Source organism: Ruditapes philippinarum, unplaced genomic scaffold, assembly GCF_026571515.1.
Source record: "Ruditapes philippinarum isolate M1 unplaced genomic scaffold, ASM2657151v2 ctg1744_1_1_1_1, whole genome shotgun sequence".
In the NCBI taxonomy this organism is placed as follows: Eukaryota; Metazoa; Mollusca; class Bivalvia; order Venerida; family Veneridae; genus Ruditapes; species Ruditapes philippinarum.
This window is the reverse complement of record NW_026859489.1, coordinates 8,044-32,575: the sequence shown is the minus strand read 5'-3', so window position 1 is coordinate 32,575 and position 24,532 is coordinate 8,044. Positions and strand designations below refer to the sequence as shown.

The 24,532-nt window shown below is 30.9% G+C and overlaps 1 protein-coding gene across 4 annotated transcripts; it reads left to right on the top strand.

Moving 5' to 3' along the window:
- The first annotated feature begins 646 nt into the window (after nt 1-646).
- On the top strand, nt 647-23,222 carry LOC132756687 (CD82 antigen-like). Of its 4 annotated transcripts, none has more exons than XM_060747815.1 (9): nt 647-755; nt 1,113-1,421; nt 7,680-7,892; nt 10,356-10,430; nt 15,168-15,251; nt 16,472-16,543; nt 17,877-17,993; nt 18,480-18,563; nt 21,734-23,222. In XM_060747815.1, the coding sequence occupies exons 2-9, from the start codon at nt 1,356-1,358 to the stop codon at nt 21,800-21,802; spliced, it is 780 nt and encodes a 259-aa protein (XP_060603798.1). In that variant the 5' UTR covers nt 647-755; nt 1,113-1,355; the 3' UTR covers nt 21,803-23,222. The 4 variants fall into 4 exon arrangements, with proteins under 4 accessions (XP_060603798.1, XP_060603797.1, XP_060603799.1 ...); XM_060747814.1 differs by lacking the exon at nt 647-755 and adding an exon at nt 760-858; XM_060747816.1 differs by lacking the exon at nt 647-755 and adding an exon at nt 773-858 and having other exon boundaries at nt 1,273-1,421.
- Nucleotides 23,223-24,532: the final 1,310 nt, after the last annotated feature.

Here is a 24,532-nt window from a genome sequence, read left to right as displayed (position 1 = left end):
GGGTGTGAGTAACTGATACCTGCACTCCAGTTAACACACTGTGCATGTATATGCGTATATAATTTAACTCTGACACATTTTCAACAGAAACGTCCCCAAACTATGATACAATCTCTTTTGTATCATAGTCAAACATAAAAAAACACATTCCCTGTTGCACAATATGAAACCCCATCAAAAGTAACCAATGAACGAGCATCTTAATATGATATTTCTATCACTTTCCCTTTCTCTGCTGTCACAATAAAAACCTCAGCAAAAATTAGCCAATCAATGCGCATGATCTGGAGTGCGGGTAACTAATAACTGCTCTCCGGTTAAGGCACTGTGCATGTATATACGATTTAACTCGGACACATTTTCAACAGAAACGTCCCAAAACTATGATACAAAGAAGCGTTATAAAATAATTGTTTCATTTCAGGTGTTTGAAATATCTGATTTTATTTTCAAAATATCGACTTATTAAAAAATAATTTTTGCTTAAACCAATTCACAATTTTTATAGTATTTGCACGGTGTAATACATAGTTATATTTCACTAATGAAACCTGGTGTTTGACGAGTAGCCTTGTAGAATACAGATAGCATTTAACTCAGTACCACGACTAATTCATAATTACATATTGTTTTCCAAAACCACATTCCGGGATTTATTTCTAGCTACCTTTATCGCATCCGTACTGTATAATGTTTATTTTTATACATTATAACGAAGCGGAAACAAATCATTTTTGTTATGCATTTAGCAGAAGGTAAGCCGAATCATTTATAATTAGATCTGTATGTTCTATAATTGCTCGAAAGCATTGGACAATACACTCCAGTTCTCTATAGAAACATAGGTGTATTTGCCAGGTGAGACTCTTTAACATTGGATTATTGTTCACATGCCTTCGGAATAAGTGCAGTACATATTTTCACAAGAAGATTAAGTATATAAAAAAAATCATTTCAAACTACCATTTTTATTTCGTGCAAAAAAACTAAGACGGGAGAGCTTTTATCTGATGCCTATGCAAATGCAAATTGTATGAGAAATGTTTTAAACATAATAGTTTAAGCAGTGAAGGAATACGTTCATGGAACATCACGAATGTTTTCTTTTTCAGGGTTTGTTTTTTCGGGTAAAATCTGTCTCATCATTTTCCCAGATGTTTCACGTGAAATGACGTAGATATGAGCTCTTCGTTCTAGGATATATTTATTATTGCCGTGTATATGTATATAGCTATGCTCTAAGTGTAATTGTTCTCTTCTTTTTTTTGAAAGAGTCAGGAGTAGGGCCGTGTCAAAAACTGGATATATGTAATTAACAAATTGTGTCAAACGATTCATTTGGAACTATTTTCAAAATGGCGGAAGGAAAGGTTGCCTCCTGTTCAAGATATATATTGATTATTCTTAATTTGATATTTCTGGTAAGTTTGAAAACATTCATTAAAAACACCCATTTAATTTCCTAATTTTGTTCCTTGTTTTTCTTTTTTGTTTTTTTTTTTTTTTTTTTTTCAAAAGTAAATAATTTAATCATATCCGCTTTATAGAATTTTCAAAAACAGAGAAAATATGTTGACTTTATTTATTCCGTATGTTTAAGATATGTATTAATTATCATAAAAAATACACAATAATCATTTTACTTGAACAAGTTTTAGATGCTTCCATCACTTTATAGTTTAAGCTTAAGTTTGCCATATTCCAAACAATACGTAAAATTTCCTGTTTTATTGTCCGAAAAATGCTTTAAACCTCGTTTGTCTTAAGCTTGTTGTTTATACTAAGTAATGAAAATTTGGATTCAGTCCTCTTTAATTTGCACTGCTTAGCACTATGAAATCAAGACGGTCAGAATTCTTACAAAGACAAGTTTTCTAATCGTGTTATATTAACTTCAACAGTGCTTTGTTAAGTTTTAGAAATGATAATGATTGAAACTACAGCTTTCGTGGTATATTTTTTATATTTTTATTCAGTTTAAAGGCAATCGATATATTAATAAAAACACTACTTGAACCTCAAAACAATGCATGGCCAGCACCATGTTATGTTTCTGTTACATATTAAAACGCACTATAAAGTTAATTTAACAAGTATGTAAATTAAGGAGCAAAAAGACACTTTCTTACTTCAAATAATTTGCATCTCACCAGTATGGTTTCGAATCCCGCCATATGGGCTTCGGATTCTTTTATGTAAGAAGTAACTTTTATGTAAGAAGTATCCAAATAACTTACGGGACACCGATGGTTCTACTCAAATACTCGCTCGCACCTTAGATAATGCATGGAGGGGCAAATGAGGTCCTCATCCACAAGTAAAACTGGAAAATCGCATTATGGTATTTACAGGATCTGTGTGACAGAATATCTTGTCAAGTTCCTAACTACATTTACTGCTATTTACCCGCTAGTAACGGATTACAGAAATGATATTCAACCCAGCTTTATATATAACATGTAAAAGGTTATATACAGTTTTATCACATACCCATGCCGACTTTGCGACTCCGTAAAAAAGGTATTGCACGGCCGTGCATATATTTTGACGTAAGGTCATTAGCGTTATACAAACATAGTGCAAAGACGCGCTAAATGTTAGCGTTATACTATAGGTGCGTCAATGAAAAATGAATTATTTCACTTTAAACAGTCTTTAATTTGGGTATGTGATAAATAGAATATTAAACTCGTGTAAGTTCATTACTGAACTTATTGCACTCGTTGAATAAAATAATATTATTCAACTCGTGCAATAAATTCAGTATTGAACTTACACTCATTCAATATCCTCTATTTATTACATACCCGTGCAGCTTTAACGACTCCGTAAAAAATGGTATTGCACGGCCGTTCATATATTTTGACGTGACGTCATTTTCGTTATATCAACATAGCGTTAAGAAGCGTTAATTAATTAAATGAAAGCGTTATACTATACTGTAGACGCGTCAATGAAAAAATGGGTATTTTTCACTTCCAGCGGTCTTTAGTTTTGGTATGTGATAAATAGAATATTAAATTCGTGTTTTATATTATATTTATTGAACTCGTTGAATAAAATAATATTACGCTCGCCAGAGGCTCGCATAATATAAATTTATTCAACTCCTTCAATATATTCAGTATTAAACTTACACTCATTCAATATCTTCTATATGTATTACATGCAAAGCGTTATATACATTATGAATATTTGTATATTTCTTTCAAAAAATTTTCGATTTTTTTTTAAAGTTTTGTTCTCACATCTGGAAGGTTGCAGCATTAGTTGATCTCGTCTGTGAGGCTTTAATCTGCTCCTTTATACTTCAACAATACATTCAAGTTTATATGATACATTTTACCTGAGGTTATATGTACCAACTCGTTATACTAGGAGTAAAGACTGGTGAATGTATTAACCTGTATTCATAAATCATCTGAACCAACCAGTCTAAAACTACTTACAAGCTGAACTATTCCTACATACATGTATATGTGTATTTCTTAGACCCACATTTCGGATAGATAATCTGTTTACTATAATGTAACTAGAATTTCATTTCTCTACTCATAACTAATTATTCATAACATTTTTAAATTTGAATTTAGAAAAACATGAAAGGTTTTTTAATGATGAACATAAGTCATGAACATACTTGGTAAATATTCTGTAAAATTTGTTAATCAAGAATTAAAGTCAAATAACTTGAATCTCATGATTTATTAATTTTTTATTAAATATTTGTTGGATATTAACTCTAAAGTTTTAGTCGTGCAAGAAAGAAAACTAAAACTATACTCGTTACTGTAATATTGTATTTATAGAGTAAGTGTTGCACAATATAGTACAAATTAAACACAATCACGTTCAAGTTACCACAATATTAAATGATATAATCAGTTCAATAAAAATAAGCTTCCAATGTTTTGTCTTCTTCAGAAAATGACTTTTATAAAATAACAAATGACGCAACATCCGTTTAACTATACGCTAAACGGAACTTGACGTTAATGCGGAAATAAAAACTTTGTCAAATGAAAACATAATCTTTCAAATAAAACATTGCTGCATGAATACAGCGATGTACAATTATACAATATACATAGAATATGGATCTACATATGTGATACGAAAATTCTCATAATCAATAAAAAAAAATACACAACAAATACTAATTCTACACATATAACAAAGATAACCTGAACATTACCACTGTATAGAACATGCTACCCTGATATCTTAAATGTTACTACAATATAGTGTAAACGTTACCAAATTAAAATAATCAGCACTGTAACTTCCTTCACGAAAAACGTATATGTGTAATGTACATATACTCAGATTAGAAATTCATGATTATATATGAAATATATATGTATTCAGCACAAAAAGACTAATATATTCAAAGTTCTGTGTCAAAAATATACTACAAAAATGCCGCTTAATTGATTTTCAGCCTACAGTAGACAGTACTTTGCATTATTATTTTAAAGACAATTTTAAAATGTTTCAAAAACAGTGTGGCATTTAGCATGTGAATTTCGTGCAAATGTTTCCCAATGATGCAAGTATGCAGAAGAAAAAAAAACGAAGCTTACGTAATGCATTGGTAGATATCAATTTATATCAAGAAGAAAATCTGTAAAATGTTATGCCTAAACACCTAGCTGTGTCGTAACTTTTTATGCTGCTATCTAGTATTTAACGCAAGTTGATTTCATCAGAATTAACTCCTGAATTTATTGAGCATAATGGGAGAATTTGGCAGCTTGCCAAACACTGTAAATGTCACCATATGATTTGCGGACGCGCGAGGATGTACTTCAGATTCCAGGCAATCGTTACATTTACTCTCACAATACATTTATTTATATCCTTGCTTTTCTCCCCAGATTTAGAGCTAAGTTGTTAACTGAATCAGTTCCTCTTTTGTATTAAGATTTTTATGACTGTTGTTCTGTATTTTGATTTCTAATATGTTCGTGTCCGTATTACTCTAATAATTTCTGTCATGTGTTGCAGTTCGGAACGGAATATTTGTCCCGAGAACACTGCCGAGTTGCCACACTTGGGCGGGTACCTGATGGTTGAATATTCCTAACTAAATCACAAATACATTTAAGATTTATTTTTGCATACGCTTCTATATTTTAAATGGTTTACCAATAGAGGCTGATTTGGAACACTTGAAATGACATTGATTTCCATAAAAAAATATTGAGGTTAATAAGGCTGATATGTTCACTTTGCGCGTCTAGTTGTTAATAGCGACACCACAACCTATATTGTAATCGCCTTTTCGTCTTATCGTTCTGTCGCTTGCGAAACGCGCCAAACGACGCGTTGTCGGACTTTCGCCTTGTCGTCCTATCGCTAACGATGCACACCAAACGGCGCGTTGTCGTCACGATGTCACATTGTGGCTTGAATCAAATCGAAGGATTGGCTATTTGTACAACTATAAGGCAAGCGACAGGGCGACAACGCGCCGCACGACAATGTGGCGTTTTGGCGTGCTTCGCTATTATACGGATACATGTATAACAAATTCATTTCGCATTTTAAAGTCATTCGTATCGATTTATAAGTTTAAAAAATTATATATTTGAGTTTTATAAAAAGTGTTAAAAAAATAACCAGAAGTAGGAGCCTGATCTATAATGGGGAAAAAAACACAACAAAAACAAGTTTCTTATTTTCATTGACTTTGTTTTATTTCATTGCTTCGTGCACACGAGTAGATCCATCCAATTAAAATTCTGTAATGTTTTACTATGCCATTATGTTTATTACAGAATTGCTCTATAGTAAAGCAGGTTATGAAATTATGTCTGTGTTCCCGTAGCAATGAATGAGTCATGAAAATGTCTTATCTGCGGTAGACAAAAATGCACGGTAATTCCGTGCTCATAAGAACCACCCTATAAAAATTTAAGGCAGCATATCACACAATCAAATTGTTTAAGATTTTTTTTATCTTTTTTATATAAATATTTAAATGCAGATTTTCTTTTTAAATAACATATTATTAAGATAGCAAAAACATTTCGAATGTTTTATTATGTCTTATTAAGTATTAACGCGATTTAAATCTTTAATTTTTGTGTTTTATATGTTCAACCAAAATTGTATTTTCTCTTTTATTGATGAACTTTTTCAACTGTCACCACACTTGCGTATTTTATTAGTACTAAGTCGTTTAACTAAGGACTTCTGTTTGATGAGGAGGTATCATTTTCTTAAGAAATATGGGAAAACATTGATCTTTGATAATTATTCGTGTATAACAATATCAATTCGTTCACGAACAATTCCTATATTAATTTCATTATTTCATGGTGCGCATTTTGTGTAACCAAGCGCTCTACGATGTGCAGTCTGGCAGCAGCTGTTATAAATGTTCATTATAAACCACTTACACGATACATTAACTATAAATCCTACGGCTTACTGAGAAATAACTTACGCTTTATACTATAATTACCTATCCCCGTGCAAGGTTAACATTTCAAATTAACATTTATATACTTCATAATTAATTATTAATAATCGTTGTACTTAGCAACAACGTGATATTGAAATTTAGTATATAGAACATGTATTAAACAAAACAATGTGTATTATTTTGTCGATCATGAGTGAAAAAAAAAGCGAGAAGTCTTCGTGTATTGTTAGTCGAATTTATATGCTATATTAATGCTATGTATTGGTTAAATTATTAGTTATAAAGATTTTTGACAGGTTATATGGCCCTATATAAACGCCTGTTTGTAAATATAACCACAGCCGCTAGACCATATAACCTGTCAGAAATATTTAAAACAAATTTATAATACAGCGAGCATCATTTTTAGTGGAATAAAGAGAGATTTCTTTATTAATCGACAGCAGCCGTGTATATAAAACTATATAAACGTCAAGATTATCCAATGAAAAGCGACCTTACAAACGTGCAGTATCGTAAAGTTTTATATACACGACTAAAATAGTTCTTTGTTCTCTGAAACCGGAAGTTTGATGTATTACATTTTTTTAAAGATTCTTCACATTTCATATAATCGTAAATAAACGTTAAATTTGTTGGCAATATAACTCCCGCCTTGTGGTTCGGGTTATATATAGAAACAGCCGTTTATATAGGGCAATATAACTTGTCAAAATCTTTATAACGAATAAAGTACAGATAGTCCAATAAATCTTATACCCTTATATCCTACTCTTAGACTATATAAAAATATAAGGGATAAAAAAAACACGACACTTAAAGGGTATAATTCCATCATATCTTATGAAATATTTTTATAAGATTTATCAACCGTAAAAATATATTTGTTCAATTATTATATGGTTGATTCCCGAAAAAGTACTAACATAAAATGTCTCTGTTATTTAACACATGTGAATATTTTACATAAGCAGAATAAAATGTTCCGGAACATGATGTTATTTTTATATTTTTAGTAGTTTATTTTCGATTAGTAATGACTTTGTGCATGCACCACACGCTTTCAAACAATTCATTACCATTTTTATTTTATACATGCCTTTTGGACGTATTCTTTTTTTAAATCCAAACAATAATTTTTGCTAAATGTGTTATTTAACGATTAATCTTTAGTTATTTATATGTGGCGTATTTGTTTTCCCTCTATCTTTAGTTAACATGTGATATATTTGTTTTCCCTTTATTACAGATAACAGGTATTCTTCTTCTAGGAATGGGTATCTGGATTGTAGCTAGCGACAAGGCAATGGACACTGTCAAGGAAAAATTCCACCTGACCGTAAATGTAGGGACACTGTTATCTATAGGTTATGCTATCATTGGTGTGGGTTCATTTATGTTCCTTGTTGGATTCTGTGGATGTTGTGGAGCTATCCGGGAAAGTGCCATCATGATTGGAGTGGTTGGTACATTTTCATATTAAAATAAAGTCATTTATATGTTGATAAAATGAACAAAACATGTGTTTGAAGGTTTTAATTGTATTAAATACAACTTTGTTTTAAGCAACATAAGTACAACTGCATCATACTACGTTTGTCTATGTATTTAAATATGTATATATGAAGTGTAAAGTGTTTATCACATAAACCACGGCGCGGGGTTTAGAAAAACAATTTCATAAAAACTATAATACACTAGTGAAGTTTTTGAACTAAGCAAATAAGCGACTATGCATTTCCTTTACGTATTAATCGCATTGTAGCACAGAAACTACACAACATATCATCACAATAACACATTGTCACATAAACAACACGACATATCATCACAAGAACTTATTGCCACACAAACAACACGACTTTCCATCACAATAACACATTGCCACATAAACAGCACGACATACCATCACAATAACACATTGTCACACAACCAACACGACATGACTTCACAATAACACATTGTCACATAGACAACACGACATACCAACACAATGATACATTGTCACATCAACTATACGACATATAATCACAATTACACACTGTCACAAAATCTACATGACATTTTACCACAATAAGGCACTTCCACGTAAACTACACGACATTTAATCACAATAAGATATTGTCACCGAAACTACACGGTATACCATCATAAAAACGCATTGTCAAATAAACAACACGACATACCATCACAATTATACATTGTCACATAAACTACACGACATATCATCACAATTACACACTGTCACAGAAACTACACGACATATCATCACAATTTTACATTGTCACATAAACTACAAGACATATCATCACAATTACACACTGTTACAGAAACTACACGACATATCATCACAATTATACATTGTCACATAAACTACACGACATATCATCACAATTACACACTGTCACAGAATCTACATGACATATTATCACAATAAGACACTTCCAAATAAACGACACGACATATCATCACAATTACACACTGTCACAGAATCTACATGACATATTATCACAATAAGACACTTCCAGATAAACTACACGACATTTCATCACAATTACATGTTGTCACAGAAACTACAAGGTAATCCATCATGAAAACACACTGCCATCGAAACTACACGAAAACACTCGGTACAGCCTTCTTTATCCATTTAACTCATCTGTAATAAGTTCAACACGAAAACATAAGATACTTTATAACTATTTAATCTAACTTTTGTTGCGACACATGAATCTCAAATGGTACATGTTGTTGAGAAACAATCTCCAGTAAAGTAACAAAATAAATCACTTCTATGTTACATACTGTATCAACTATATCACAACATTTAATTTAATATTGTTTACCATATTGACAATTGAAATTGTATTTAACCATAGTTCACATTATCACATAAACCGCGGCGCAGGAGTGTAATAAATAGAGGATATTTAAATACACGATTTATTTTCATCGAGTGGTATGAAAATAAATATTTCATGAGTGACGGCAGTCACGAGTGAAATATGGTAATTTTCATGCCACAAGATGAAAATAAATCATGTATTTATAGAAAAAACTTGAATTTTCTATTTATTATATACATTTTTCTCTTTTTTGACATTTAAATTTGAAAGACTTTCCCTTAAGTTTTGTGTACTGGCAGAATTTAAAAGAAAGTAGTCCGGCAAGACACCAGTGAAAATACGAAAATACGTTTCACTGCAGTGAAAAATAAATTTTTACAGTGAAAATACGGAAAATGAAAATACGCATTTTATTTCAACAATATTTCTCAATATTTAATTTATAAGTATATAATAAAGCCATTTAATAAAATCGATATTACACTAGTGTATAACACTTTGACGTGACGTCATTTGCGCTATATAGAAACACAGCGTCAAAGCGCGCTAATGTTAGCGTTACACTATAGGCGCGTCGTTGAAAAATTATTTATTTTTACAGTTTATTGTTCTTATTTTATATTATGTGATAAATAGAATATTATATTCTTTTAGATTCAATACTAAATTTATTGAACTCGTTGAATAAAACAATATTATGCTCGCCATAGGCTCGCATAATATGACTTTATTCAACTCGTTCAATAAATTTAGTATTAAACAACACTCATTCAATATCCTCTATTTATGTCATTATGCTGTCAAGAGCGTGAATATTTAAACAGAAATATGAATTGGTCTTTAAAAAATAACATATCGTTTGACGTTAAATATGACGTCAATAAACCGAATTGAAGTGAGGTAAATTAAATTATTTCTGCTTAATTAAGCAACAATTTCCGTTGATTCCTTTTATAAGCATATTGGAATGAAAAGATATTTTTTCTTGTATATAATATTCTATAACTATATTGTTTATTGTATTATTAATCAGGTATATTATAATCGTCTCGTGACGTCTTGTATGTTTTTTATTGCAGTACATCATTTTTATGGTTGTCTTACTCTGTGGAGAACTTGCTGCAACGGTATATACAGCCTTAGAAAAATCTTCTGTAAGTAAAATAATATATATCGTCTGCATTATCTTTCAATTTAAGTTGACATTTTTGTATCAGTTGAGATTATAATTTATGAACATACTTGTACCCAGCTTAGAAAAAAGGACAAGTCGAATGTACTTGCTCTCAATTTAGTAAATAGGAAGATGTTGAATAAACTTAAGCTTTTTTAGCTTAGCTAACAGTGATAGGTTGTGCATTTATATATTTACAATCATGTTGCGCTTAAAGATGCGCACAAACTACGTCTTTGGGCGTGTTATGATATAAATGTTTGAAGCAGAATTTACGGACGGTTTCGTCTCTGTATCAGTGAGTACTACAGAAAGGTCAATTGTGTATATATCTGGATAACAAAAACGTTATAAATTGCAGTAATCTTACCTTTATACTGTTTGTATTAATAACATGATATTACCGTGAATTACGTCAGACAATCTGGCAGAATTGACAGCACCTATTGATAAAAGTTAAATGAAACAGTAGTAGCTTCTTCACACGTGAAAAAGTGGTTGTCTATTATCATATTTATACCAGACATATAAATCGAATACTGCAGATATGGTCGTACTTGTATTTCCCTTTTCATATCATTAAGTTGAAATTGTTTTAAAGAATTTTCAGGGTGGCGAACCTGCGTAACTTCGGAACAGTGTGCACGGCGGAATATTCTTTTAGTCAATTCATTGATTTTTTGTTTTTATAATAATTATTTTACACTGCATGGATTATCAAAGAAAGACGTTCACTTTGTCCCCGAGTCACGTGGTTTGCCAACTACATACTGAAAGTAAAATATTTTGAAAGTAATTTGCGCAGTGTACCTACAGTTTTGAATATCTTTTTCTATATTAAAACGGGAAGTTTTACGAACGTAACTTTTTTTGTTTATGAGAGCTTTCACTTGGAAATAAATTTGTTTACGTAATTCTTTTACAAGTGGAAAATTATGAATTTTAAATTGCCTACAATGTTATTATTTGTAATATCAACCTGCAGGATTCTAATTACAAAGAAGACGTCCTATGCGAAACAGGCATTTCTACTAGAATCTGTAGAAACATTACATGCGTCACTTTCTAAGCGTATTTAATTCTGTAGAAACATTATATTCGTCACTTTCTAAGTGTACTGAAATCTGAAAAGTTATAGTTTAATGGTGGTCTTATGCCGTTAAACCTTGAATCATCCTGGGTAACTTGTTTCTCATTTGTCACCTGCACTGGTTAGATCCAGGAAAGTAACGTGTTTGTTATAAATACAGGTAAAAATTGTGTCACCGTCAAGCATGGATAATACTATAACTTGGCACTATACATTAAAAGGAAGATAACCGGTGTTTTTGCATCAAGTTTCTTAATCAGTTAATGTTATTAAATAAAGGTCATACTATATTTAAAGAAACAAACATGAGTTTGGTAATCAATATAATTTTATCCAGTCTATTCTGGGCAAATTGTATGTTCGTTTCATAAACAGTTTGTAAAGCTAACGAACCATTAATTAAGGGTAAATGAGGAATAAAGATGTAAAAGGTTTCTTATGTTTCCTGCCGCTTTACCTTTTATTTTCTGAAATGACACTTTAATATTTCTTATTTATTGAAGAATAAGTTTTAATCACATACCATGTATGGAATAAAAAGCATGGTTAAATCGATCATTAACATACACTCTAGTGCGTCTATTTAAAATATGCCTGCCTTTCAGTTTAAACATGACATAATTTGCTAGTTAAATAAAATAATACAATTATTTAATGAAATGAAAAAAATATCCTTTTCTTTGACGTGAAGAACATTTTGCTCCAATGATTTTATTTGTTTTTGTTTGTTTGTTTGTTGTTTTTGTATGTGTTTTTTTTTTGTTGTTGTTGTTTGTCAATGTTAAAATGCATAGCGAAATCTTTCAAAGATTCGATAAAAAATAAGATTTATTTATTACTATTGTTCTTTTCTGTTCTGTAATCACGTAGTTAATCATATCAAGTTTAATGTTTTAGCATAATGTATTAAATATTGCACTGCATCGATACAACCTCGATATTTCGTTGGGAAAAAGTAAATACCGAGTTTTGTATTGTAAAACATGTTTAATTAGAATAGTAATTAAAAGTTCATTTTTTTCCATTATACTTTTGGCTAAATGACTACATTTTTATCTTGATAACCAAAGCTGGTGAAGTCCATTTAAGAAATTCAGCAAATAAGGGATTAATATGTTTCGTACAAAAACATAGCATAATTAACATAATTGAAAACGAAACAAATATTGATGAAAACTTCATTCGATCAACTGGTCTAATAATTACGGTTATGGGCGCTAACTGAAGTGAATGCTAATGGATTTTCAGACGACTTAAATTTCGTTCAATAATCATATTTATTACATAATATTTATTGCATATTATTTTACCGCCTCCGTGGTCGAGGGGTTAGAGTCGATGACTTCTAATCCAGTTACCTCTCTGGCGTGGGTTCGATCCCCGGGAGATGCTTTGGTAGTTTAGCACGGAGGAAGGTAGTCTAGTATTGGTGTAACTCTCCAGGAACGATGGTTAGGAAACTACCCGCCTATATGACTGAAATACTGTTGGGAAAAGGCGTAAATGAAACAAACAAACAAACAAAACAAACATAATATTTTCATACATAACCTTAGAAAATGGATCCGTATTGTCGACAATTATTTAGAACAAGTACATAACGTATAATTTTTCCTAGACCTAACTGCATCATTTTCACAAGAAACATACGGTATTCATTAAGATCTGCAAAAACTGTGCTGAAGATTTATTAAGTAGTACTATTTCTTGGCACACAGGCACGCGCTGTCGTAAATATTTGGAAATAAACGTAATGTAAAAAGAAATCCTATTCATTTACATGCATTGTGTTTATAGTAAAATGAAAATTGAGCCGTGTCATGACAAAACCGACATAATGGGTTTGCGACCAGCATGGATCCAACCAGCCTGCGCATCCGCGCAGTCTGATCAGGATCCATGCTGGTCGCTATTAGTTTCTCTACTTGCAATATGGTTGGTAAACGAACAGCATGGATCCTGATTAGACTGCGCGGAAGCACAGGCTGGTCTCGATCCATGCTGGTCGCAAACCCATTATGTTGGTTCAGGATCTAATTATTGTAATTTCGTCCATGTATTTGAATTAGGTTTAGTTTTACAATTTCGTGGTTTCATTTTTGTGGAATGTCAATATTTGCTGACAGAATTTGTAATAAACTGTATACATAAGTAGTTAAGAATATTATAACATCAAGTATATTTACAATGTGCATTGAATTATGGCGCAGGAACTTTTTAAGTTCGAATAACGTTGCAAAATTAAAAATGATGCAACGTTGGTTTGATTGAGCCTGTTTATTGATGACACTGGTATGCAAAAGCTACCAAATTGCCCGCTAACATCGGCTAATATAGCAGAACTCAACATTTAAACAAAGACATTCTCTCTTTTATCCAAATATAAAATCATCTATAATGACTGACCAAAAAGTCTTCAAAGTGGCACTTTCGTACGATTCAATGAAAAGCGGCTTAAGTCCACGTGTAAAAGATTATCGTAAGTGCCCTAAATGAAAAACCGAGAGGCGGACCTAAATAAAATAGACTTTTGAGAGGGGATCATAGGTTATAAACGTGATTGACTGAAATTTTAAGAACGCAACGCAACACAACCAAAGCTAGTGTGACAATAAAATGGTCAAAAAATGATATTTTTACTGGTTTGATTGTGTTAAAGTTTTACCTTAGATTTGTACTAGTTGTAGAGTTGTCTTCTCTAGTATAGCATGTTATGTTATGTAAAAATGTAAATAGTGCAAAAAACATCTTCAAATACTTTCTTAGTCGAGCAATCTGCGCTTGGAAAGAAAATAAACATGTGTTGAAAAAAATAAAAAGTGAAATGCGTTTTATCTAAAGCGAAAAGTTGCTCTCTGTTTTCCTTTTCGATTTTAAACGTTTCAGTAGCACTATTTCTTTGTCTCTACTTTCACCTTCAGCTTATGTTGATATAAAACACTTACTTTTAAGAGATATTATTTTGAATATGCACTCCCATTTTACACACTTCAAATGTTGTAAACATTTGTTAAGGGGATTTTTACTGCTGTTATACCATTTACACTTTTCACGCTGGTGATAATAAAGTTGCATAGATCACTTGAAATCATAGACAATTTATATATCCTCTATGATTAGCTTTTATCATAGTTCGAAGTATTGCTCTTCGTTTATGATTGGATTGCTTGTGTTATTATAAGTTGCTGTTTGCTACAAAATCAATCAATGAAAGTAAATACATTATAGATTGTATTATTCAAAAGGACTCCACTGAGTTTGTTTTTTTTACATGGCGGTACTTGAAATAACTTTTTGGGATTAATGTTCCATTTGATGTAGGTCTAAATAAATAACTTGTGTTCTTAACTTCAGATCATTCGCACACTCCGCTTCTCCAGAATATTTCTTAAGCAGTTTTGTATATCTTTCTGTTTTAAGTGTCGCAGGTCATTTATTTAAGTTATTCAAGATTCAATTTTTTAGGCATTTGGATCTCATTTGAGTCCCTTCAATTACCGATATATCAAAGAACTACCATGAAACTTTTAATATTTACAAGTACTTATTCATTTTGAAGACAGCATATTAAATAAAGTCTATCAGGATAAATTCAAAAATTATAAAAATGTAAACGTTTATTTTCAGATAGAAACAAAAATCCGCCAGCAACTTCTCTCAGATGTGGAAAATTATAACAATAAATCCAACCTTGATTTTGTACAAGCAAAGGCAAGTATTAAAATTTTAACCTTTCACTTGGTTAAACCTAGTTTGAAGAAACAAATTATCTTACACTAAAATTCTTTAAACAATACATTTAAAGTATTTGGCTTTTAATAATGTGTAGATAATTATGTACATTCGATTTTATTTTGGAGCGGTCTTTTAATGGTGTGTTTTATTCTATAATTTTTGGACACTATATTTGATTTAACTTTTTATTTTATTGTATTTATGTATATGTAAAAAGATATTTTCCGTTATATTATTGTAGTACATGTAGATAAATCGTTATCACGTTTTTGATAAAACAGAAACTGCTCGAGCTCTTGCGTAGAAAAGAACCTAATGTATTTGGAATCTTTCAAGCAGTTAATACACAAACATCCGATATTGGCCACCTGTATAATTTTATCATATTACAGCATCACGTAAACCTGTACACTAATTTGTCTAGATGTATTATAAATTATATTTAGGTATTAGATGTAAATGATACAGTCTTTGGAATGCCAATTTGTAATACTTGTTATTCAGAAAGATAAGTAAAAGCTTACAGGGCCTGATATTTACGATGTTCTCAATGACGCAAGAAATATTCTTGGGTTGAACGCGAGCGTTTTATCTGCAGCTTTAGTGATAATGTCTGCTGGAGGTTTAAATTCATTGATAGTGTCGGTGATAATATCAGCTGTTTGAAATGTTAGATTAGTACAACAATACTCTACTCCCTCTGGTCCACCAAATTTAATTGCATATCTGTGAATCTTCCTTTATATTCATAGATATGATATTAAATAACAATACTAGAATAGTAAGTCATATCTGTTTATCTTCCTACATAGTCATAAATATGATGTTTAAACGCAGTACTAGTATAGTAACATGAAAATCTAAGTATATCTTAGATTAAGATATCTGAAGCTTGACATTGTAAAAAAGAACAAGAAAATATTTCTTAATTATTGCATTATTTCTTAAATAAAATTATAATATGTTTTAATAATCCAACGTTTTCATGACAAATACAATCCAATGAATATGATAGTTTTAATTATACTTATACCATAAGAACTATCCTATAAACTTATAGCATGGAAACAAAATGTTGATATTGTGTAATACTCAATCAAGCCGAGTCTGCAATTTTCATGTAATTGTGTTGTGATTAATGCTTCTGAGGGATCACACTTTTTCAGACTTTTCTGACAATTATAAATATATTGCAGTTTGAATGTTGTGGAGCTGACAACTACACGAATTATAGGAATAGTATTTACTTCACAAGTGATGATAGCATGGTAAGTTACGTCACGTGCACATTTTTGCACATTTATTTATACTGGGGTCCTACATATTACCGGACAATCAGATTACCGGACAAAAGCTATTCCTGCCTAATAGTTTTTTATTTTTTGCTTTGATTCAAAAATCATACAGTCTGAATCGTACACACACTTTCTATGTCGAAGCAAATAACAACAAAACCACTCTCAGGTAAATATTTTTGATTCAGTTATTTATCTACAAACATGCCCTTTTGTTTACAAGTTATTACATGACCTGGTCATGCGGGGGAATAATCTGTTCTGCGCAGGCCCGAATATGGAGACCCTTAATGGGTTATTTAGATAGGTGTTACTTTTAATTCTTCTCACTGTTATTTCAGGAGACAATCGTAACATGCTTTTATGATTAAAAAAATTTAAATTTAGTCTAAAAAAATTTAAATTTAGTCCAAACGGTATCTCGTTGTTGTCGTTTACAAAGAAATACAAATTAAAAGCCATATAAGGAAACGGGTTACGCCCATGGGAGGAAACTCTACATGAAATATAAATCAAATATATTTTATGGCTTTAGTAACATGCTACATGATGACCAAAAGAAAACTGTTGTATGACAAAGAACAGAATTCCATTTGGACATCAAATCGTTTCATACGTTTAAGATTCATGAAGAATCAATACGTTAATTGAGTTAATAGTGTTAATTTCAATTACACCCCAGATATTGGCCTCTTCGTAAAAAGCGTAGCTGTCTAGTTTTAGAGACATACTAGTGTTTTCCAATATCTTAACCTTGTCTTTCAATAGTCGCCGTTTCTTTGCTGATTTCTTAAAGATTATTTCAATTCACGACTTCAAAAAATTTTGAAACGCAATGTACGGTAAATTGAGCTGTCTATACGATTTTTTCTCTGTTATAATGCCCTACTTTAAAGACACATCTCTACGGTCAAATGTTTAATTTCATGTTTGTTAATGTAATGCTTACTTGTATTAAGAACCCAATATTATTCAGGTAAAATTCCATTCTTTTTTATTGTTTTAAATAAAAATTACAGCGAAACAACATCATATTTTGTCCGGTAATATGTAGGATCCCAGTAGTGTGTAGAGTTTAACTTGTAACGGAACTCTAAAAGATAGGCTTGAATGATTACTATACTATTTTAAACATTGTGTGAATTGTGTTAACAAACTGACCGAATTTTATCCTTAAATTCTATCACACGTTGTGTATTACATCCTATTTTATGATATACAAATTGCTCAATCTATGTACACTATTTTGAGAAATAATAATTACTTTTGTATTTCTATGTAATGCTTTCCATTTGTTTTATTCAAGACTACGTTCGTACCTGACAGCTGTTGTAAGAGTGATGGTAACAAAGGTCCTGTAGACAGAGAGGCATGCCAATCAGCAGCTAAATCAGGACTCCCGAATGACAACTTGTTTACAACGGTTTATATATAAATATATTCTACCATTTACAAAATAAAACGGCATATATTTTTATAACTTTATAGATTAAAGAAAATAAAACCGAATTCCTAAAGAACGCCTAAAAACGGCAAAATTTAGAATATTTTAGGCTTGCAGTAGTGGTAATGTGGTAGAAAAGAATTGATACGACGCTATTCCGCGGAGCAAATCTTGGCAAGAAAGCATAAAATACCATTCCAATACAACGAAATGAGTGGTAATCAAAATATTAGGAACTGATCATTAATTCAAAACATTGATAAATAAGAATGCCCTGTTTCTAACAATTTTATTTTTTTATTTGGGTTAAGTCTTATCACTAAGAAGTTCATTGCTTACAAAATTTGCATCTCAATATATCGTTCATGATATGAGTTTTTTTCTTAAAGATATCTCGTACGATAAAACTTGAATGCTCTCAGTCTCATTTATTCAATTCGTTTTATCAAATATTTGAATTTTCAGGGATGTTTCAATATAATAAAAGGTTTGATAGAAGACAATAGTGCTATACTGATTGGTATAACGGCAGGGATTATAGTTATAGAGGTAAATGTTTTATTATAATCACATTTATAATACTGGGTTTTTATGTCACTCCCACACAACACAAGTCATAAATCGACGTCCCAGCTTCCCTGGTGGAGGTAGACGACAGGTGCCCCTCTGTGCATTATTTCAGACTCAAACGGACACCTGAGTAAAATCAACGTTTTTCAGTAAGCCAGTTGGATCGCTTCCTCACTTGAAAGAAACCAAAGTCATGTGTGATTCGAGTTCATATCGAACAGGGGCCAATGGTCTTAACCACGTGGCAATGGACGCTACCTGTTAAAGATAATTCACCATGGCATCCTTGTTGTGTTTGTGACACTTCATATTCTCAATATTCGATCATGTCTCCAATGACTATCAAATTCCGGCATTTATAATTTATATGTTAATTCACTCTCTAGGGATATAAACTTTTACTTGGACTTTTTTTTATTATATTGTCTTGGTATCGTTCTGTCAGTTTATTCTGTATCCTTATATGTATTTCATTGACTTTTCATTTTCATATATCTAGTGCTGGTGTGCATCTCCATATTTACATCTGAGTTCTTTCTTTGCCATTTACATGTTATTATTTACACAATAATGGCCTCTTATATTGCCATTTCAAAATCTTTGTTTCTTGATCTGATGCTTGCAGTACGTCAATTACTTGTGTTAGTAAGTGAATTATATGCATTATTTATTACAACCACTTTAATTATAATGTAGTGTTTTTATATTTTTTATATCTTTATTTATATTTCACGGACAATTTATCTTTTATTTACCTTTGAAGATGTTTACAGTGCTTCTTCACAGTGTTTCATTATTTTTATAATAATTACTTGGTGTCATGTTTGCAGTATTTTTATATTTATATTTCAGTTACTTGGTATCGTGTTTACAGTATTTCTGTATTAATATTTCAGTTACTTGGTATCGTGTTTACAGTATTTCTGTATTAATATTTAAGTTACTTAGTATCGTGTTTACAGTATTTCTGTATCAATATTTCAGTTACTTGGTATCGTGTTTACAGTATTTCTGTATTAATATTTCAGTTACTTGGTATCTGTTTACAGTATTTCTATATTTATATTTCAGTTACTAGGAACCGTGTTTACAGTATTTCTGTATCAATATTTCAGTTACATGATATCGTGTTTACAGTATTTCTGTATTTATATTTCAGTTTCTTGGTATCGTGTTTGCAGTATTTCTATATTTATATTTCAGTTACTTGGTACCGTGTTTACAGTATTTCTATATTTATATTTCAGTTACTTGGTACCGTGTTTGCAGTATTTCTGTATTTATATTTCAGTTACTTGGTATCGTGTTTGCGGTATTTCTATATTAATATTTCAGTTACTTGGTTTCGTGTTTACAGTATTTCTATATTAATATTTAAGTAACTGGGTACCGTGTTTACAGTATTTATGTTTCAGTTACTTGGTATCGTATTTGCGGTATTTCAGTATAGATATTTAGGTTACTTGGTATCGTGTTTACAGTATTTCTATGTTTATATTTTAAGTTACTTGGTATCGTGTTTGCAGTATTTCTATATTTATATTTCAGTTACTAGGAACCGTGTTTACAGTATTTCTGTATTTATATTTCAGTTACTTGGTACCGTGTTTACAGTATTTCTGTATTTATATTTCAGTTACTTGGTATCGTGTTTACAGTATTTTTGTTTCAGTTACTTCGTACCGTGTTTGCAGTATTTCTGTATTTATATTTCAGTTATTTGGTATCGTGTTTACAGTATTTCTGTTTCAGTTACTTGGTTCCGTGTTTGCAGTATTTCTATATTTATATTTCAGTTACTTGGTACCGTGTTTGTGGTATTTCTATAATTATATTTCAGTTACTTGGTATCATGTTTGCAGTATTTCTATATTTATATTTCAGTTACTTGGTACCTTGTTTGCGGTATTTCTATAATTATATTTCAGTTACTTGGTATCGTGTTTGCAGTATTTCTATATTTATATTTCAGTTACTTAATTGGTACCTTGTTTGCGGTATTTCTATAATTATATTTCAGTTACTTGGTATCGTGTTTGCAGTACTTTTATATTTATACTTCAGTTACTTGGTATCGTGTTTGCAGTATTTCTATATTTATATTTCAGTTACTTGGTACCGTGTTTACAGTATTTCTATATTTATATTTCAGTTACTTGGTATCGTGTTTACAGTATTTCTGTTTCAGTTACTTGGTATCGTGTTTACAGTATTTCTGTATTAATATTTCAGTTACTTGGTATCGTGTTTACAGTATTTCTGTATTAATATTTCAGTTACTTGGTATCGTGTTTACAGTATTTCTGTATTAATATTTCAGTTACTTGGTATCGTGTTAACAGTATTTCTCTATTAATATTTCAGTTACTTGGTATCATGTTTACAGTATTTCTGTATTTATGTTTCAGTTACTTGGTATCATGTTTGCAGTATTTCTGTATCAATATTTCAGTTACTTGGTATCATGTTTACAGTATTTCTGTATTAATATTTCAGTTACTTGGTATCGTGTTTGCAGTATTTCTGTATTAATATATCAGTAACTTGGTACCGTGTTTGCGGTATTTCTGTATTTATTTTTCGGTTACTTGGTATCGTGTTTACAGTATTTCTGTATTAATATTTCAGTTACTTGGTATCGTGTTTACAGTATTTCTGTATTAATATTTCAGTTACTTGGTATCGTGTTTACAGTATTTCTATATCTATATTTCAGTTACTTGGTATCGTGTTTACAGTATTTCTGTATTAATATTTCAGTTACTTGGTATCGTGTTTGCAGTATTTCAATATTTATATTTCAGTTACTTGGTATCGTGTTTACAGTATTTCAATATTTATATTTTAAGTTACTTGGTAGCGTGTTTGCAGTATTTCTGTTTTTATATTTCAGTTACTTGGTATCGTGTTTACAGTATTTCTGTATTTATATTTCAGTTACTAGGTATCGTGTTTACAGTATTTCTGTATTTATATTTGAGTTACTTGGTATCGTGTTTGCAGTATTTCTGTATTTATATTTCAGTTACTTGGTATCGTGTTTACAGTATTTCTGTTTCAGTTACTTGGTATCGTGTTTACAGTATTTCTGTATTAATATTTCAGTTACTAGGTATCGTGTTTACAGTATTTCTTTTTTTATATTTCAGTTACTTGGTATCGTGTTTGCAGTATTTTTATGTAGGAACAGAACTGACTACGACTACTATGACGATTAAAAGATAGAGGAACTACTTTTCTTTAAAAGAAAGAGATTAAGATTCATATCCACCTTTTTGAGGGTTTTGTTTAAAAGTTGCATTAAAATTGATTTTCTGTATATTTCGAGATAGATTTTTAACTGCAAGGTTGATATCTTCGTCAGGATTAATGATTACATCTTATGACAAATTTAAATGATTTATGTTTGCCTGAAAGCAGTTAATGAACAGATTACTCGGTTTGATGTAATATATCTCAAACAAACCAGATCATCTACATTATAAACACTCATTATAATTGTGACTTTAATTATTGGAGTTTGACCAATATGTTTTAACATTGCAAAAATGTGCGTTTCTGTCCACATTAAGTGCCTTATAGGAATGAAATCAATTGTGACCAAAGCTTTATCAATCCATAGACATGAAAGAAGAATTGTCAAATCATAGCTTTTATCATTGAAGGTTGGTCCATTCAGTATAATTTTTTTGAGTTTTTCGTCTGTTTCATGTTGCCGTAACAACAAAATATTTGTATTTCTATTTTTATTGCAATTATGCTGTTTACATTTATCTAATATTTTTTACTAATATAAAAGAGGTTCGAGTCTACTAGATTGTAAAGTAATTAACGAAAGTAATTTTGTTCGAATGTTACATACTTGTTTTACACTTATAATTCATTTAAAAGAGAATAAGGATACATTACATGTATGTGCCATTTATTTCTTGCCTCTCAGTAACTAATCATTCAAATAGTAATTAAATAAATAAATGAGATTAAATTACTTATGATATATAAAACATTTAACATACTCGTTTCCGTAAGTCTTTTTAAGACAAAAAAAAATCATTTACCTTTTGTGCATGGGAAGATAAAAAAAAAACAGCCCTAAAATCTGCTTAAAATGGGCATTATTGAGCCGCGTCACGACAAAACCAACATAATGGGTTTGCGACCAGCATGGATCCAGACCAGCCTGCGCATCCGCGCAGTCTGATCAGGATCCATGCTGTTCGCTGTCCGTTTCTCTACTTGTAATAGGGTTGGTAAGCGAACAGCATGGATCCTGATCAGACTGCACGGATGCGCAGGCTGGTCTGGATCCATGCTGGTCGCAAACCCATTACGTTGGTTTTGTCTTGACGCGGCTCATATAACGATACAGCGCTGTATATACTGCCTAAATGAAAGACAAACCTCTAGAAACGTTCATTAGCACATCTTATTAGTCTCATTCATGCATTTGATAAATAGATGAAGGCACAATAAATATTGCTGCATACAGGACACCCTGAGATATTCTGAACTCAAAAACCGTTAATAGTTTATCGCCTTTACATTTCCTTAAGTTTGTATTGTTTGCTACAATATGGAGATTTATTGTATACTGTAATGTAGATTTTGTCAGTCAACTATAATTTATTGATTTATTTTCATTATATTCTCTAGAAGCTCACTTCACATGCTAAAATTCTGGATGATTATGTAAAGTTACAATGATATAAGGATACGTTTTTGACAGTTACGTTATATAATCTTCCCGAATTATTCAGCATTATTTTGCTTGTTTGTCCTTCCTCGTCTTTCGTCAGTCATGCCGTCAAACTAACTTACCGATTCTCCAACTTTATTACTTGTCTTGTATCTCCGATGCTATCTTGGTACATGCCTTTCATATATCTTATACTTATGGTAGGTATGGAAAGGCCAAAGGCAATTGATAGATGCCTACTCTGGCCTTTAATTTGAATAACAATGTATTTAACCACAAACATTGACATGTGCTCTTTTGTTAGCAAAAATCTTGTGGTGAAATTCTTGTATCTACTAATCTGATAATTCGAATTTGACAGGGATCTATGTATGGCAATGAGGCTTAAGTATCCCCGTAATATTTAAGCCTTGCCAGTAAGAAATCGGGAGCAGTTACAAATGTTACCAAAATTTGTATTATGTGGGTTTTTTTCCTTTTGTTTTGCATAAATAAGACTATTGTTTAAAAGAAATTTAAAAAGATATTGCTGTATTGTTGTATATCATATTATTGTAAGAGAGTTGTGATTTTCATATTTGTGTCATAGTGTTGTACCTTGGTCTGAATGTATATTTGAGGGAATCTTTAATTAATATAGTGTATTTAGCATGGTGAGCAAATGAGAGGAGATATTTCCATTTTGCTTGTTTAAATGTTGCATTAATTCTCTCGCAAAGATTGTACTGTGTCGAAATGAAGTAATGCGGAATGAAATATTTAAAAAAACAAGACATTTCGAGTTGACTTGTTTTTTTTACTTCCTGAACTGAATGTTAAGAATAAGGCAATGTTAAATTTCAAGGTTTTCTGACAAATTATATATTAAAACACCCATTAACACGCACCTGGATAGTTTTACCAAAATATAAAAAGTTGAGAAGGAAATAACGTTTAGTATCTTAGAAATATACAATCTCTTATTTGACTGGTAAAAACAAGCAGCATATTTAAGAAGATACTGATTAAGGTACAAAGGTACAAATACTTTATTTAGCCCATGCAAAAACATATATACAAAAAAACACAAAATTTATAGCATGTGCACAATGTTTAAACATATACTATATATATTTAACTGAAAATGACTGTAAAGCATAAAAAAAAATTTGGGATTTTCTTAATTATCTTTGTGTATCAAGGACATATTGATTGTTAAACTTCCTTTTTTCAAAAGCGCAATACAAAAATGTTGCTGTACCCTTTATAATAT